Raw genomic sequence first — 16,325 nt, forward strand, 5'->3', positions numbered from 1 at the left:
AACAATTATTAATATTCTTTTTAGACCTCCAACGACAGCCACGCATACGAGTGTCTATCCAGTTCGCCGGAATGCGATTTGAATATTGAACTTCGACATGGTAATGGGAATCGTGAAAATTGCAAGAGGAAATCTGACAGCAGTGCTCTGGATCCTAATGTCGAGTTCAAGTATCATCATCAACCGTTTATCAGATCGACTTCGTTGCCATACTGTGGCAGTGAAACTGAAAGTGAACTTTATGCTCCTTACAGTTTTTATACTGGTGACGAGGTGAGCTTTTTTTTATTGGGCGACGTTAACAGGAAGATTGCAGGATGTCGATGACGCAATTGATTTTTTTTTTATATAGGGTCCTGAAGACGATCAGGATTGGAAAAACAAGGACGACGAGTCTAGAGTCAGTAGACTTCGACAACGTAGAGGGAGGGGTATTGTTCATCGAAGTCTGGAAGACAATTATGGCGCTGTTATCGTAGCGAATCATGAGGCATTAGCACAACTATTGGAGCAAGTACGGTTTTATGGTGTTTCGCACGACTTTATCAAACAACATTGTATATTTATAGATAAGTGAGGAGACTCTGTGATCGTTTATTATTATATCCCAACGTAGTATATTTTACGAGCACTGTTGTTATGCTTTGATTATATGAATGCACCATTTTGTAGGACTATGATTATAGTTACTTGATATAAACGTTTCAATGTTCCACTCAGATTTGCTTGGTAAACTCACTGTACGTTGGAGGTATTAACTTTAAGATATTATTATAATATAAAGATTACTGAGTATCCCCATAATTATTATAGTCAATTGAAAGAGATAAAATTCTTTTTTTTTTTCTATATAAATAAAAAGAAGATAGTCTGTATTACATAATTACTCTGATATTTACAGCTAAATCAAGTATCCCCTGTTGCTGTTGGATTGCGAGGACTTAAAGCCGCAAGTCCTAGGTTTACAGACTTTCATTTGGACACAAGTTCCCCGGTTCCAATCGGCAGGAGGATCTTTTACTCTGCGACCTGGAACGAGCACAGCGTCACTCTTTGCATTGCCTTCGACCTAGCTCTTCACGTATCCAGAAAAGAGTTCTACCTCGTTCCCATCGTCGAGTTCATGGATTCTGTACCTGAGGATATCTTGGAGAAGACCACACTGTCGGGAATAACAAATTTAGAAGGTAACACTTTGACAGCACCCTATTAATCATAGATCAAGAATTGATATTAACCAATAATTTTTTAATTAGCTACCATTTCCGTCTTACCCCGCCTACAAGTGAATACCATCCAATCATTCGCTGCCATCTCAAAAGACTCCAAGGATGATAACGTAATCAGAGAGTCATCTTTCATTCTCTTACAATTCGTCAATGCCCTAAAGAGTTTGCAAGCACGTGGTATAGAAGAATCACCCAAGAATTTAAGTAACGTTGTTCTCTGTAGAGAAGATAAAGATGCCTGCTATAGACTCTATCTGCTTCAAGGGTAAGAAAAACTTTTGTCTGATACATGAGAAAATTCAGATCTTCCCACATGAAGGTCCAATGACCAAGCGGCACTTTTGATCATAGGTTGAACATGGATGTGAGCGATGAGCGTGAGGAGGAAAGAGTCTCGTTATGTCAGTGCGCACTGGTAGCACTACAGGAACTGTTCCTGACAAGTAAATTGCCATTAATTCAAGAGTTGTTGATACGTGAAAAGGCAGTAACCCTGTCCCAGGTATAAACAGTTATTAGCTCACATTATCAACAGTCATCATTGAATTGATTAATTAGAAGAGAATGAGATTAATGTTTGTTTCCTTTAAAACAGGTAAAATCTGTATTGGAATTCTCTCTGTGGGGACCAGCAGACACAACACTGGGAGGTCCACGTGAAAGAGAAGTTGTCCTTCAAAGATGGCTGGATCTTGAAAGAGCTACGGTTCTTCATGCTTTGGTCAGAGCTAGAGCTCCATTGACAGTAACCGATGAATATCATTTATTATTCCTGGTACGAACCAGTGCAAAAATGATGTGCGAAGCATCCATACTTTTAGATAGACAGCGTAATACACTGGCACGTGCCAGTTAAGTTTTAATAATTTTGATATTCTATATTATGTAATAATACCTTATGGAATATTTGACCAAATAAGAACAGGATGGGTATTCCTGATTCTTTTTGTTTTATACGTGATAATGTATGAAAATAATACGTAAACTTGTATCAATGCTCAATTTACACTGAAGAGAATGTAAGTTTGTCCTCACTATGTATCTCACGTAGTGTGCTGATGACCTCCCTAAATTATTTGACCCTCAATGAGTAGGGTCGTGAATATCTCATAGAATTACTAATTATTATGTTGACTCTTAATGGAGAGAATAATTTTTGTTATGAGTGTATACATGGTATATCGATCAGTTTCGTTATTAACCGCTCAACTACTAATATTATAGATAGTACAGATATAAATATATTTAAATACTTTAGTCAAACTTTTGTACTTTTAAAACCCGGCATGCATATTTTGTACATAATCATACTCACGTATTTTATATTTATAATCAAAACATACTAAGCACTGATCTGATGAACAAATGGCACTGTGAATATTGTCTAAAGATATATAAAACTTTCTGAATCCTGCATTTATATTTTAAAAAAAACCATCAGACTGTACTACGACGACGTACGTTACCGAATGCATTATAAGGAGCATCATTAAATGGAAACGTATATCATTTAATTGTTTTTTTACCAAAATAAAAACACATTAAAAAAACGTTACAATGATTACGTCTTTAGAGTCCTTTATTATAGCAGACTCTGTCAAGTTCAGATTTTCCTTTATAATTTTTCTGAAATTCCTCGTACTCGTTCGCATTAATCTTCAAGAAGCTTGTTTTCATAGAACTGCAAGAACGCACTGCAATTTAGAGATCCGTAAAATTTTAAAATACACAAAAAACATACTTCCTTTGCGGATAGATTGCCAAAGCCGATGGAATCATAAGGAGTAAGCTATAGAAAACAGATAAACAGTGTTAATATTTATAAGAGAAATAATAGGGGGGCCGATACTTGCAATGCGCCACAGAGTGAGATTTCAACAGGAAACCTGATCCAGGGACGTAGTTGATAGAAACAATATGGCTTAATGCGATTCATTATAACCGGTATCAGAATCATTCCTGGTGCAGCCATAACAATTCTACATATAACGCATTCGGAAATGGCTTTGATCGAAGCAATCTTTGAGTTCATAATTGCCATGCTCTCCTGATCCTTTGGACTAATTGGTATTCCTCTAATTATCTCTCGTTGCCGCATAATTGGTAGGTTTACCATGTTACCGACAACCACAGCCAGGAATGGCGCCCACCTCTAGAAAATTATAATAAATAAGAATAATAACGTTGAATAGCTGCATTACACAGTTTTTAATACTAACGGAAACAACAGGTCCTCTACGAGATAAAATCCTGCGAGATATTAGTGCAGTTGCACAACTTGATACAGCTGCAAATATAAAGGCCTCTTTAATAACACGCACATCATCTTCTTGGTCTATCTGTGCATTTCTATTCGTATAATTGACCAGGGCGTTAAAACTTTGATTAAGAAATTGCCAACCGATCACAGCAGCTGCGCTCCTTGACAAAATTTAATGGAGAAATTATTTTTCAAAAATATTTACAATCTCACTGTTTCAAGTTACTTGTAAAAAGCGAGCATTCCTGTTGTGATGAATACATTAGCAGGAAACTGAGAAGACATTCTTCCCAGAACGTTCATGAGTTCACCATTGTCCGGATGAAAGGAACTGTCACGCAATTTCTTAGCGTAAATGATCTCATCCCTGGTTGTATCTTTAGCTTCCTTCTTTGCTCTGAAATAACAAGAAACCTGCGAGATGCTTCAAAGGCTGCTGCATCTGGCTTACTTGTAATCCTCGCAGAGTTTCTTGGCAGCCTTGAGCTTCTCCTCGGACACGAAGATCGTCCTAAAGTCTGTGATGAATGCGAAGTGTCTCCATCTTCCTAAATAATTATCCTGACTCCACAAAGGTTTGTCCACGTTAATTCTCTCTGTTGACTTTGGCGATTCCTTCTTTCCTGAATCTTGAGATTTATCATTTTTTCCTGAATCTGATTTTTTCTTCTTGTTCGATTCATCCGGTGGACTCTTATCGTGGGATACTAATTGTATAAGAAAACGAACGCCATCCATTGCATTTGATTGATTCCTGATCAATTTTAGATCTACGACATCTTGCAGATGTGATATTGTAATTGATATTTGACAGATTGCTTTTACTGAACTGTCATTTAATTGATATTTCGATGCCGATTGTTTTTTTTTTAATTAAAGGCCCACTGCGCGCGCACCGATCTGAGGACTCATGAGCGATTTAGTCGTTATTTTTCATTTATAAGGAGCACACTGTACGCGACGGGATTTGTATCGCAAAATCCTCCGTTTATTTAACTGTAATAAACGAAACGGTATCCTGCTCGATGCGTAGTCATTTTGTGCACCTCTCCACCGACTCCGAAATTCTCTCTCGTCGCTTAATGTTCCCTTTTACTAAAGGGAGGGAAAGAAGAGATTTTATGAGTAGAAAAAGAGGTGAAAATGGATAAAAGCCTCCCCCTGTCACATTTAACATAAAATCATTACGTTTACGGTAATCTCGTTTATTTACAGTCCTTGTCTTTTTTTTTGTATTACACGACTTTACAATAATCATCTAACGTGATAAATACAATCTGTGTAATTCATAACTATAATTCGCAAAGTAGATTCAAGTATATAACCTTAAAGTACACTTTTTGTTTTTCACAAGTTTAAGGGATACTGTGAAGTAATACATATGTACGTATAATAATATTCGTTATATATACATATACATGTGTAATGTCACATATATACATATACAACCGTGTCACATTTAATAAAATAATCGTAACAGTTTAGCGTGGGCTAAGTAAATTTTATTGGGACACGTGACGCCTTTAAAAATGTCAAATAAAAAAAGAAAATGTAAAAACAGCATGCCGGTCATTGATGACGATGTTTCAAGACGTTAACGAGAGCAATGCCGTAGACTAAAACAAATTTGATTATCAATAAATACATAAAATATTTGTAAGCACACTAACTACGTTGGATGTTATAAAACGGTAACGTCGCTAGCGTCCACATGAATTAAATGAAAACGATTGACTAACTGTAATTAAAAATATCCGGAATTTATCGAAATTACCCTAAGGCGTCCCATATACAAAATACACATTCTCGTGAGCTACAATAATTCGAGCGAAAAAATGGAGAATTTTTTTTTCTTTAAATAATCATCAACCTCGACGCATCCCGAATCGCAAGAATTTAATGGGAATTCGTTGACGAGACAAAGAAAGTGTTATACGAATATTAATAATTTTATGGGGTAAATAACAAAGAAAAAAGTCAATGGGTCGCAATATGGAAAAAGCGATTAATCGATGTATAATAACAGTATAACATTGAACGTATTACAAATACGGTGAGCTATGCAAAAAGATGGTGATTGGGTTACTCGGTGTTATCACAAAACGTTATTAAGTCCTTAAAAATCTATAGTCCTTAATATATTTAGCATGTAAGTCGAAAAGCTACAACGGACGTCTAAGTTAAGGAAGTTCTTCAACAGGGAATATCGAGGTTATCAGTAATACATCCCACACAACACTGGGATGTTAGAAATACGTCATACAGACGTCGTCAATCGGCACTACTGACGTACGATAGACATCCGAAAATTTAAAAATGATATCCTGCAGACGTCATTCTGAAGTATGTTTGCCCCACCTACGGATGTCTTTCTGTCCGTCCTTTGCACGTCCTACCCGTTTCATTCATAGGATGTATTTCTAACATCAATCTGACAGTTTGATTCACATGTATAGGATATTCTTATAAGGTAGATGGCGCAGTGATCGGTCATGCACCGGCACGCTCATTGGTTGGCTTGAGCCGCGAGGAGCCTATGAGCCTTTGAGCATTTCTCGAAGGCAACATAACTTATGAAACGACACAACTTACGAAATAACAATGGAAAAAGTTAGACGCGCTAGAAATAACGCGTTGGCTGACAGGTTAAAAAAATTCAATGAATTTATGCAGTTTAAAAGAAATGTAGAAAATAAGATAAAGCAAACAACCTATTCACGATTAGATGCGTGTAAGGTTCCCAAGAGGTATTGTAATCGGTAAGTATAAAATATCTAATAATGATAAATGATAAAAAAAATAATGGACAACATAAATGCCGACATTAAAACGACATTCTAAAGATGCCATAGTGCGTCGTGTTTAAGATCATGCGCACAAAACTTATGTGGGATGTATTACGCATAGCATTTTTCAGCCGGACGTCAGTAGAACACTGCAGACATAATTCGTATATCGTTCGGATATTTCGCGTTGTGTGGGATAGTACCTCGGAAAAAACACGTGTCCTCAACAATACTGGACGTGAATTTCAATGCGTAATATAAACGTGACGAAAGCCTGATAACATTAAAAAAATATCCTCGCGCATTACAGACTCCCATAAATATATCCGATTCGATTCGATTGCAGCTTGTAACGTCTACGTTCGAGACCGTTTCCTGAATATCAGAAAGTCATATCACCTACGTGCTATTATCTTTGTTCTTTATGATTAAAAAAAAAATGGAATCTTAATAAATTGAATTGCCATGTATACATAAGTTATAAATACGTATATCATCCGCACTTATGCTATCTGATAACGGAAGTATACTGTCGATTAGTTCTTACCAGTCAAAGGCGTAACTATCGTCGAGACGACATAATTTTACCGGTCGGAAAAAAAGCCCTTCTAAAATGCTATAGCAAATATCTCGTTAACTGATAAGAAAATGAAGTAACGCTATACCAATTTCATGACGAAGGTTGGATATCAGATTTCTCGCCACTACGTGTTGACCGACTTATTTATTTTTCGTCTTAGTATGGCACCTTAGGCATTGTCTTGATTCGTCACGACGTTGAGCTCCAAGGATTCGTTATTGCAAGAAAAAAATGAAACGACGAAGAAATTGCAAATTGACTACCGTCAAATAACAGTGCCCTATCGCGCATGCGCAGTGGAATACACTGTTGCCAAGCGACCGATGCTTCCTCGTGTCAATGAATTTTTTGTTATTTCTATGCAAGTCAATGCTATCCTGTTCGAAATTGGATTAATGACGATTCTGAAATATATATTGTCTCACTGCCACGCGTTCTTGTAGCTAGCTTGTAGGACTTTGATTAATCAGAGATTCCATTTGTGTTTTCACGATTGAAGTTTCCTCACCAACTTGCATACGCATCCTGATTGAATTACAGAATTTTTAAATGATTTATAGAACCACGCGGTTCCTATCGTGCGACATAATAATTATGCTACCTAAGATAATAACGAATTGTTTTTTTTTAATGAAAATCAATTGCTTGAAATTCAATCTTGATATTGAATACAGTATTTTTCGCATTAACAGAGACAATGATCGTTACACGCAAAATAAAATTCGTCCATCGAACACTGAAGTTGATACAATACCTATATGTTTGATTTTCATCTTAATTATTATTATTAGCGGTATCGTCACGTATATTATATTTAAACTCAATGTTATTTCTTTCTATTTAATCTTCTCTTCGCACTTCCAAATTCATCACCATCTCGTACACTACCGTACCATATGTTATTTTTGTTGATAAGAAAAAAAAAGTTAAAGATCTCAATTTGTCGAACAGTATATATCAGCGTATCATAATTATCTTAAGTGTTCGACAGAGGAATCATAATCGAAGAAAAACATTTTAATTAGGCTCTAAGTACACTGACGAAATTCCAACGTCTTCTTTTACGAGGTGGTTTGTGGCAACTGGCGTACCTCTTTCTTGCATTGGTTCTCGTATCCCGTGACTACCATTCGGTTGGTCCTGAGTTGGCTGAGCCTATGTTTGCTCCTGTGAAAGGATTTGTGGCTACTGCTACATTAAAAAATTTCTGCCAATGGACCGAGCTTTGACAAGAAATTGTAATGCATATATATATATATGCATAATAGTTAATGATACAAAGCAGAAAAGATATTAAATCACTCAACCTAGAAGATCATTACGGGCGATATGTGACGACAAATGAATTCAAATGAAATACATTTTGCATAACGATATTAAGTAATGCGAAGAAGAAGTTTGCAAAATTAATAAATTAAATTACGTAATGATTAATTATACATGATAATGCACTTAGTGCTATTGTGCAACATGCACGTGAATAGTCAACTTTTCAAAGCAATTATATAATTATCAGTTATTATACCGTCAAACTTTTCTTCTCACTGGATAAAAGTTCTACGGAGACTTGCTGCTTGCACGATTATTATTTTTTTTTTATGAAAATGGCCTAACGAGGAGTAACTCAATTATTATGTTAGTCAAAGTTCAATCGAGAAGACATGCTCTCTATCTACGTTGCTTCTAGTTTTCTACTGTGCTACCGAAGATCAGTGGTACTGATTGAGAAAAAATTAAAGTGTTTATTCTGAACAGATACAAGGTGCAGTATACTAACGTAATGAAAGATGAGAATGACTATTAGATGAAGGATGGGTGAAACTTGGGGGGGAGGGCGGTGTCAGTAATTGAAGGTCGTGAAAGGAGTTCTTCGTTGAGAGGCTGATGAAGAGAGAAAATAAATTAAAATTAATAAACTTAAAAAATAAACAAAATTTCTTTAGACATGCTAGTAACGAAAAAATTATTTACAAATTTTATGGTCAATCCGACTTTATCCTATTAGCCCTATTGTAATTGATACGTCAGTCATGGATAATATTTCTTTTCCAAATATATTCGCGGTGTTAAGATTTTTAGTTAAGCACATTAGGATTAGAAGAATATTCGAACGCAAAGCAAAAATGTTCTTTTACATTTTATTTCACGAAGTCTGATATGGTTTTGATTAACAAATAATGATTTAAGTCACAGGCGGTCGTCCTGCGATACGCATATTCTTTTCTATACAAGGATTAAAAATGCAATAAACGCGTTAAGTATTAACGGAACGGTATAATGGAATAGTCTAAATTACTGTTTAATATAGCATCAATTAATTTAGGTAACAATGATATCGTACAATTTAATTATTACTGAAGCTACGCCGAACTGTCGCGAAAGACAGGTTTCACGGTAACGATTAAAAATACTAAAATCTATTTAAAGTTTGACAGGTTAATCGCCCGGAACTATATACGAAACGGTATGCACGTATATATATGTACATAAAATCAATGATATGATTGCGAAATTGGTCCTGTCCCGCTAGAGGCGACAATAATCTAATAAACCAAAAGAAAAAACGAGGCTGCCAACCGAAAAATAAAAATAAAATAGAAGTTACGAAGAAACAAAAATCTACAATGTCTAGCATAAACGTGAGCATGCACGATTCTATACAACATGTAGATACGCGCACATACATATAATAAATATATATACTAGATAGGGTGCTATTGAAAAAAGGTGCAGGATTTAAAAAGAAAAGAAAAAATTATTATTTATCTCGCGTTGAACACTCGAAACGCCCAGCCCCACTCCAAAGTTATCTGATCGGAGGTTCAGAAAATATTATAAGTTCCATATATTACATACAGATGTAAGGAAGCGTATTTTTCGTGTCAACAGAATTCGTGATTTTACCTTCATGCTCGAAAGAGCTAAAGAAAAGGGCGATACTTCCATCTTTCTTTCTCTTTACACGAAGAAACTTAAACGAATTAATCCGTTTCTTTTAAGCTGCTATAATTCTACGCGTGTTCGAAGCGAGTTCGTGGATGCATTAACGATTAGCGTGCCATTGTACGATCAGCAATAATCGCCACTGGCACAATGCGAGACCTATCTGTAAATTCAAGAACTAGAAATACCGGTGGTGTAAATGACACGCTCTCCACCGCTGTTTAGGGTAGTGTTCTCGTTGGCAGTCGTAGGTGGCGGTGGCATCGCAAATACAGGCTGAGCGCCGGACGCGCCCTGTGACGCTCCGCCTTGAGGTTGAGAGACCACAGCATCCTCATCGCTCTCGTCCTCCTGTCGAGGAAACACGTGACAATTGAACAATTGTTTCTTAATGTGTAGATCCTGCAAAATCTCGTGCTCTCGTTTAATCGTTGCATCATCCTCCTTCTCGTGAATCCGGACATGAAAATTCTCCGAGGAAGCGGTGCGACGTCCATTTTCTGTTCATTGCTCTTCTTTGAATCACGAGATTTTCGACTGGATATACACTCTTAGGACAGCTTTTTTTTTCATATTTCCTATTATTATTAGCATTTATGTTATCACTATCATATAAGTCTCTTTCTGATGAATTATAGAACCCGGATAACTCAGCAGAACACGATACGCACGATTGGATGGGAAGGAATGCAAAAGTCGAAAATGACGTATCGCAGGCTGTCAATTCGTAAAATCTTCTGAAAGTAGCATGCAAAAGAAATTCTTACACAGGAACTGTGACGGATCCAAGTATAATCCTCGTTAGTAGAAAGTATACCACCCAGTAATCGTGCATTGCATTCCGTAAAGTCTCCGTATACCTGTGTATCCATGAATTTTGACATGTTGAAAGACCCAAGAAGCATTGGAATTAATTAAGTGGTATTTGTATGTCGATGATAATAAAACAGGATGAGGATTTCCTCCGCGATAATTCACCAATGAGTGACCTTGGAAAAGATCTCGAATTGCTGTATTTTAATCGACATCAATTTCATTTGATTTACAACTTCTAACGAGTTAAACTCTCGTGATTGACAGATGTAAATTTTCTGAAGATTAAAGCGTTCACATTTCTATTTGACGTCGTCGAATATATAGCGTATGGAAGCCAATGGGAATTTCGCCAAGAACCGGAATCACAAACAAGGTCTAGGCATCCCTATTTTGTCTGATCATTGACAAAATGGATCCCATTTTGATAGCGTATATGATACGTGTTTTGTAAAATTTAATATACTTGGTGGCAGGAAATAACCGTAGAAGCGGTTTAGCATTACGTTACGTTTTATCGTGTTAAAGATAAACTGGTATAATTTAGGATGGAATATATGAAGTAAATTGTATTGTGAATTGTGGTCTTTTTTTCTAGCAAAATTGGGAAAGTAATGTTGTAGGGACTTACCTTGTGGAAACCTCGGGGTTGATTCGTCACAACTTCAGCCTCTGGATTCTGGTCCCGCTATAATACAACAATAACATAAAACAAAACCGCTAATCTATATGCTTTATGAAGAAGGCAGCGCATGCTTGGCAATGAAGGCTCGCGAGCATTGTTTTCAAGCCAATTGCGATATATCGGTGGTTATTATTGATTCTTCAGAGTAACTCACAACGAGGAGAGTACGAAAATGTCTTTGTAATTAAACAATATTCACTTCTTGAAAATGAAGACAGATAACCATTTCTTTTCTTGTACGACAATGCTTGAAACGCGTATTAATGTTCTAATTAACTCTGAACGTCTATGTGATTACTAGATTAATAAAAATGTAACTCGCTCTTTGTTATCAACGACAATAGGTTCAATTGTAAGTTGGTATACGTACAACGTTCCAGTGCCAAGGATACTTTGCCAAAATAAATAAATCATGAGGAAGGCGATCCCCTTCTTGATTATGACGCAATGCTTAGGATTATGATTGATTTTGTGAAATTACGATGTGTCGTAGATAAGATAGATTATAAAAAAAGAGAGGTAAATATACACGAAAATGAATAAATCTCAAATTTACCGGAATATGAATTTCCTAAAATCGTATGTATATTGTAGGGGGGTACGATTACGTGAGTTTCGAGATACAACAAATTCAAAATGGCATCCGCAAGTGAGACAGCGTACAATTATAAAAATTCAATACGTGAAAAGTACGAAAACAAAAAAACGTTTTATGACTTAATACATAACTTAACAATGACAAGCAGTTATTTATGTAAATTATTTTACGTTTTCATTCTGGTATTGTTACGGCAGTGAGTGAAGAATGTATCGATCCTGTCGTTACGATACCAAAGACCTATTCGGCATGAGATAATGATATCAGTAAAGTGCTAGACAAATGAAAACGTGACTTGTCATGCGCATATGATTTTTCTCAGGACTACGATTGGACTCAGCTATGAAAATCTGCGAGAAATAGTAACGAGAAAATGAACAAAAGATATCACTGAATAATAATTATACTCACCTAAGCATAACACGTTGTGTTACCGCATAGTGTATGAATCCATATTGAGATTTTCGATTTTATTTTTTAAACTTACGGCGACAGCAAAAAATGATAAAACGTTTTGAAAAATGTACTGGGGAAACGTGAGATACTTGTTTGTGGTTGTACAATAATTTTGTGCGTAATCGTACTTGTGCGTCACAAGGTACGTGCTCAACTCAAGCTCTGGATAAGAAGCTGAACAATTTGTGCGTGACTTGAAAGAAATATATTCGTCGCTCAATATAGAAGGTTTATGATGAAGGTTAAAGGAGCGAAATGGCGAACAATAATTGTAAGTTGGCTGATGAGAGAGATGCATAGAGGAAATCAAAGTTTGTAACTTAATGAACAAATTTTTTGTATACATTGAGCTAGAAGTTGCCTTGTTGATTTATTGTTTGAATTGTTCATGTTTCGAGCTGCACATTACTGCGGCGAGTGTCAGTGAGATTTCTCATTGTAAAAAGCAGTTTCACTTAAGCGCGCATTACTGTTTATGGGTCAAACAAATACTACCTACCTTAACTCCATTGCGGTTTATGCACGTAATGCGGTATACTAACATCCTGCTTCTAGGATTTTCCTACATTTTACACTCAGTTCCTAAAGTCGGTCTAAAAGTATCGCATAAAGCTTAACATGCAATTTCCGTTGCACTTGATCGAAACAGCCAAAGTTAATAAGCTCTCATTTTGCAATAGACGGATACACGAATTTTTGTATTTTACTTGTGTGTTACAAGCATATGACTGGAATTTTTTTTAAGCTCTGATATTTTAAGTGCATTAGAGGGCATCAAGTGTAAATCATTTGAAACTTGGTAAATGAGTAAATTATGCGTGCTTCAGGATTAGCAAGTAAAGAACAGGAGTGATTGTAAATATCAAACCTGATTTTTGATGACTCATATTTTGTGAAAATTGAGAATTAAATTTTTCAGGATCAACTGAATGAATGATTTAATCGGATAAACATTAAAGATCCATGAGAGACTTATTTTACTCGTTGTCAAAGATATTTTTATTAATCAACAAAAAATGGTCCGAAAGCCGATTTCTGCGTGTAGTGCGATTCAGAATAAGATTTAGAAAGGAAGCATTAAAAAAAATCACCAGTTTTCAAAGAAATCACAACCGCCCTCCACGTATCTCAAAGTAAATAAAATTCCATACTTTGTGTGCGGAAGCTCAATCAGAGCAATTTGCCAATCTCAAATGCGAAATTGGCACTTACAACCTAAGGTTAGTCTAATTACGCAGGCAGAAAGTCATTTTCGCAAATTTGTCATAAAGTTGCCTTATTAGCTATAAAAATCAAGTAAACTGACCTGAAGATTATGGTATGCACCACTGTCCTCTGGAGGCGTTGGTTTACACTTGCCACAACAGAAGTTGCAGCAACAGCAACAACAGCAGCAACAATAACAGCCGGTTATCAGACCGCATATCACAAAGAACGCCTGTAAATGAAATATGTTGGATTATTTCATCATGTATTGATACCATGAAAGAATTTGAAGAGACTAATATAAGATACATTTACCTTGCACCAACCAGAAGTGACAACGAAATAGGCATTGACACTTTCCTCGCCAAATTGTTCAGCAACATAGAGACCCAGAGATCCATAATTATCATAAATGTTACGTTTTGTTAAATCCGTTAGAATCGTGTGTGCTCTGTTTATCTCTTTGAACTGGAATATAGTAGAAAGATTATATATATATTGTTACGTCTCGGCCCTCGTGTATACGTCATTCGCCCACTTATACCCATGGCCAACCCACATATATTGTTATTTACCGATGGTACTAGACAAGTACGCCAATCGATCAATTGCTTAATATAATCAATTCCTATGATTTATACTTATTAATTTACATTTATGCTTTGTTTTATATCCAGCTTATAATGTTGGAATCCTCAACTATGAATTACGTTATCTTATATACGACCAGAAAATGTTACGCTTATTATTCTATCAGGCATTATGTTCATAAAAAATTTTTCTCTTTAAATAAAAAATAAACCTAATCCTTATTATGTCTTTAAATAAAAAATAAACCTGAAGCTCCTCGAGACTATCAGTACTCGCGAGATGTCAGTTACAGAATTGGGAGACTCAGGTATGCAGCAACAGACAGATAACTTTTAAGAATCCAGAAATCTTTTGATTGAATCTAAAAAAATTAAGATCAGGCTTGTGAGAACCTGTTGCTGAAATCCTGCCTTACTACCTTAAGGCACGATTTTGTTAAACTTTTCTCGTTGCATGCAATGTTTGTTGAAATATCTGTCACTCTATCATATCTATATTTATCATAAGTCAAACTGTACTCTCACTCACAGGATAATAAATATGACACATACCGTTCCTTGTTCACTTATGATTATTATCATTTACAGGAAGAAAAGCATGAGCCATCCTCATTGATAAAATTAAACATTTACTGTTTTCAAATGGAAAAAGTGTAAGTTGAAAAATATAACTGTTTAAATTTATTATACAATTTGTCGTCAGTAGTGTTTGAATGTAATATTGATTTTATCTACTATACTAATATGTATATTTGAATGTGGATATACCTATGTATGACTGTCTCACATTTCTATAAAATATGTCTTATCAGCATGCAATATATTATAAATTAATCTATCTAACAATACCAAAATTGTCATCATTTAATTATTGATACAGTTAATGTTTGTATATTTTGTACATACTCAAGTTTTTAATATTCTTAAAATTATTAAATATTACCTTTTCAGCTGCTTCTGGATTATTAGGATTCTTATCGGGATGAAACCTGAGTGCTAGTTTTCTATAAGTTTTCTTAATCTCCTCAGGTGTAGCAGTTTTAGGGATTTCCAAGATTTGATACAGGGAATCCCCCGACGTGCTAAAATCCAGGATAAAATGATAAATTATTATCAAAATATTCCTTCTAGTTCATCAATACCAGGAAAACAATATCAACTACTGATATCCATTGGTCTTTGGCATTTTTCAAGCATAGTTACGAAAGAGCTCAAAAATTCTCTGAAGATATTTAAAACGATGTCCGCGCAAAATAAGCGTCAGTAAGAATGTTAACTAGCGTAGGAAGAAAATTCGTACGAAAATATCAAAGGTGGAAGAAAATACGCATTGTAGACACGATTGCCTATCTTTCCCTTTGACAAAACTCAGTAATCCAAAATAGCATGATATTCCGCAACATTTAATTCAGTGCAAGGAGCGACGTTCCGAAATGCGATTAACGTAAATCAAATAAGTAACATGGAAGTATTTAGGTCTGCTAAATGACAGAGCATTCGGAAATGACAGTGAGACATCCCCCATACTGTCGCCCATCCTAATACCCATTGACCGATCGCTTATGATAATCCTGAGTTCCCGATGATTGTTCACAGTTCATCGACAAAAGGATTACGTACAACAATGGGAGTTTGATAAGATTTTGTGGGCGTCGGATGCCAACAGGCAAAAAGGATATAGGCCATTGAAACAATTTTTGGCCAGTGCCTGAGATACTTACGACATTTTTCTTTTGCTCATGATGGGTCTGTGGACTTTTTATCACGGACCTTTCACAAGAGACTCACTGACACTAGGAATACAGTGGAAAACGCTTAATAGTTGATGCAAAATTCACAAGATGAACATCTTTTTCACGTGCTGCGTTGAAATACGAGCACCTGCTGCCGGGTAGTATGGCCTCACCGCTGAATCGATTCTGTACTTTAGTTCATCTTTTGAACACGCTAGAGAAGCGCCACCGGTCATTTTTGTACTGTGTTCCAAAAGATAGCGTCGTGCGATCTGTTATAAATTTATCTGTCCTTATCACCGTAATACCAAGAAAGATGCAAAGATATTTGATTTTTATCTGCGAGAGGTTTTTTGGAACACAGCTATGTACTGCGACGCCAATTCTTAAAGTTTATTAGTCATTGCGTACTTATCCTTTAACTTTATCAATAAGAATATAAGGTC

General features: G+C 35.8%; 3 protein-coding genes across 20 annotated transcripts in view; 1 reads left to right on the top strand and 2 right to left on the bottom strand.

Annotated features, from left to right (window-relative positions):
* Nucleotides 1-2,638, top strand: part of LOC107269509 (PHD finger protein rhinoceros) — a 30,107-nt gene extending 27,469 nt beyond the window's left edge. For 9 of the 10 annotated variants that reach the window (XM_015743418.2, XM_015743415.2, XM_025086758.1 and 6 more), the window contains 6 exons: nucleotides 25-273; nucleotides 353-514; nucleotides 902-1,187; nucleotides 1,257-1,494; nucleotides 1,581-1,731; nucleotides 1,825-2,638. In XM_015743418.2, the coding sequence (XP_015598904.1) occupies nucleotides 25-273; nucleotides 353-514; nucleotides 902-1,187; nucleotides 1,257-1,494; nucleotides 1,581-1,731; nucleotides 1,825-2,085 (1,347 nt within the window). In that variant the 3' untranslated portion in view covers nucleotides 2,086-2,638. Of the gene's footprint in view, nucleotides 1-24; nucleotides 274-352; nucleotides 515-901; nucleotides 1,188-1,256; nucleotides 1,499-1,580; nucleotides 1,732-1,824 lie in introns of those variants that run through there. The other variant, XM_015743419.2, reaches the window with a different exon arrangement.
* A 127-nt stretch (nucleotides 2,639-2,765) lies between these two features.
* Nucleotides 2,766-4,562, bottom strand: LOC107269466 (sideroflexin-2). Of its 3 annotated transcripts, none has more exons than XM_025086776.1 (6): nucleotides 3,941-4,562; nucleotides 3,716-3,886; nucleotides 3,449-3,650; nucleotides 3,083-3,381; nucleotides 2,971-3,018; nucleotides 2,766-2,910 (listed from the first exon to the last, which is right to left on the bottom strand). In XM_025086776.1, exons 1-6 carry the CDS (start codon nucleotides 4,225-4,227, stop codon nucleotides 2,799-2,801), a joined length of 1,119 nt encoding a protein of 372 aa, XP_024942544.1. In that variant the 5' UTR covers nucleotides 4,228-4,562; the 3' UTR covers nucleotides 2,766-2,798. The 3 variants fall into 3 exon arrangements, with proteins under 3 accessions (XP_024942544.1, XP_024942546.1, XP_024942545.1); XM_025086778.1 differs by having other exon boundaries at nucleotides 3,079-3,381; XM_025086777.1 differs by having other exon boundaries at nucleotides 2,766-3,018; nucleotides 3,079-3,381.
* Nucleotides 4,563-4,678: 116 nt separating this feature from the next.
* On the bottom strand, nucleotides 4,679-16,099 carry LOC107269511 (dnaJ homolog subfamily C member 5). Of its 7 annotated transcripts, none has more exons than XM_015743424.2 (7): nucleotides 15,868-16,098; nucleotides 15,090-15,228; nucleotides 13,872-14,024; nucleotides 13,657-13,788; nucleotides 11,243-11,299; nucleotides 9,987-10,149; nucleotides 4,679-8,022 (listed from the first exon to the last, which is right to left on the bottom strand). In XM_015743424.2, exons 1-7 carry the CDS (start codon nucleotides 15,885-15,887, stop codon nucleotides 7,979-7,981), a joined length of 708 nt encoding a protein of 235 aa, XP_015598910.1. In that variant the 5' UTR covers nucleotides 15,888-16,098; the 3' UTR covers nucleotides 4,679-7,978. The 7 variants fall into 7 exon arrangements, with proteins under 7 accessions (XP_015598910.1, XP_015598907.1, XP_015598906.1 ...); XM_015743421.2 differs by having other exon boundaries at nucleotides 4,679-8,040; XM_015743420.2 differs by having other exon boundaries at nucleotides 4,679-8,043.
* Nucleotides 16,100-16,325: the final 226 nt, after the last annotated feature.

Source organism: Cephus cinctus, unplaced genomic scaffold (genome assembly GCF_000341935.2).
Source record: "Cephus cinctus unplaced genomic scaffold, Ccin1 Ccin1_scaffold0662, whole genome shotgun sequence".
Classification (NCBI taxonomy): domain Eukaryota; kingdom Metazoa; phylum Arthropoda; class Insecta; order Hymenoptera; family Cephidae; genus Cephus; species Cephus cinctus.

Coding starts and splice junctions, on each gene's coding strand:
- LOC107269466 (XM_025086776.1), bottom strand. CDS start 4,227: ATGGATGGCGTTCGTTTTCTTATACAATTAGTATCCCACGATAAGAGT. Junction 3,019..3,082: donor ATCTCACTCTGTGGCGCATT/GCAAGTATCGGC, acceptor TGTTTTCTATAG/CTTACTCCTTATGATTCCAT. Junction 2,911..2,970: donor GCAATCTATCCGCAAAGGAA/GTATGTTTTTTG, acceptor GCGTTCTTGCAG/TTCTATGAAAACAAGCTTCT.
- LOC107269511 (XM_015743420.2), bottom strand. CDS start 15,887: ATGAGCAAAAGAAAAATGTC. Junction 14,025..15,089: donor ATCCAGAAGCAGCTGAAAAG/GTAATATTTAAT, acceptor ACTATATTCCAG/TTCAAAGAGATAAACAGAGC. Junction 10,150..11,242: donor AACCCCGAGGTTTCCACAAG/GTAAGTCCCTAC, acceptor TTTCCTCGACAG/GAGGACGAGAGCGATGAGGA.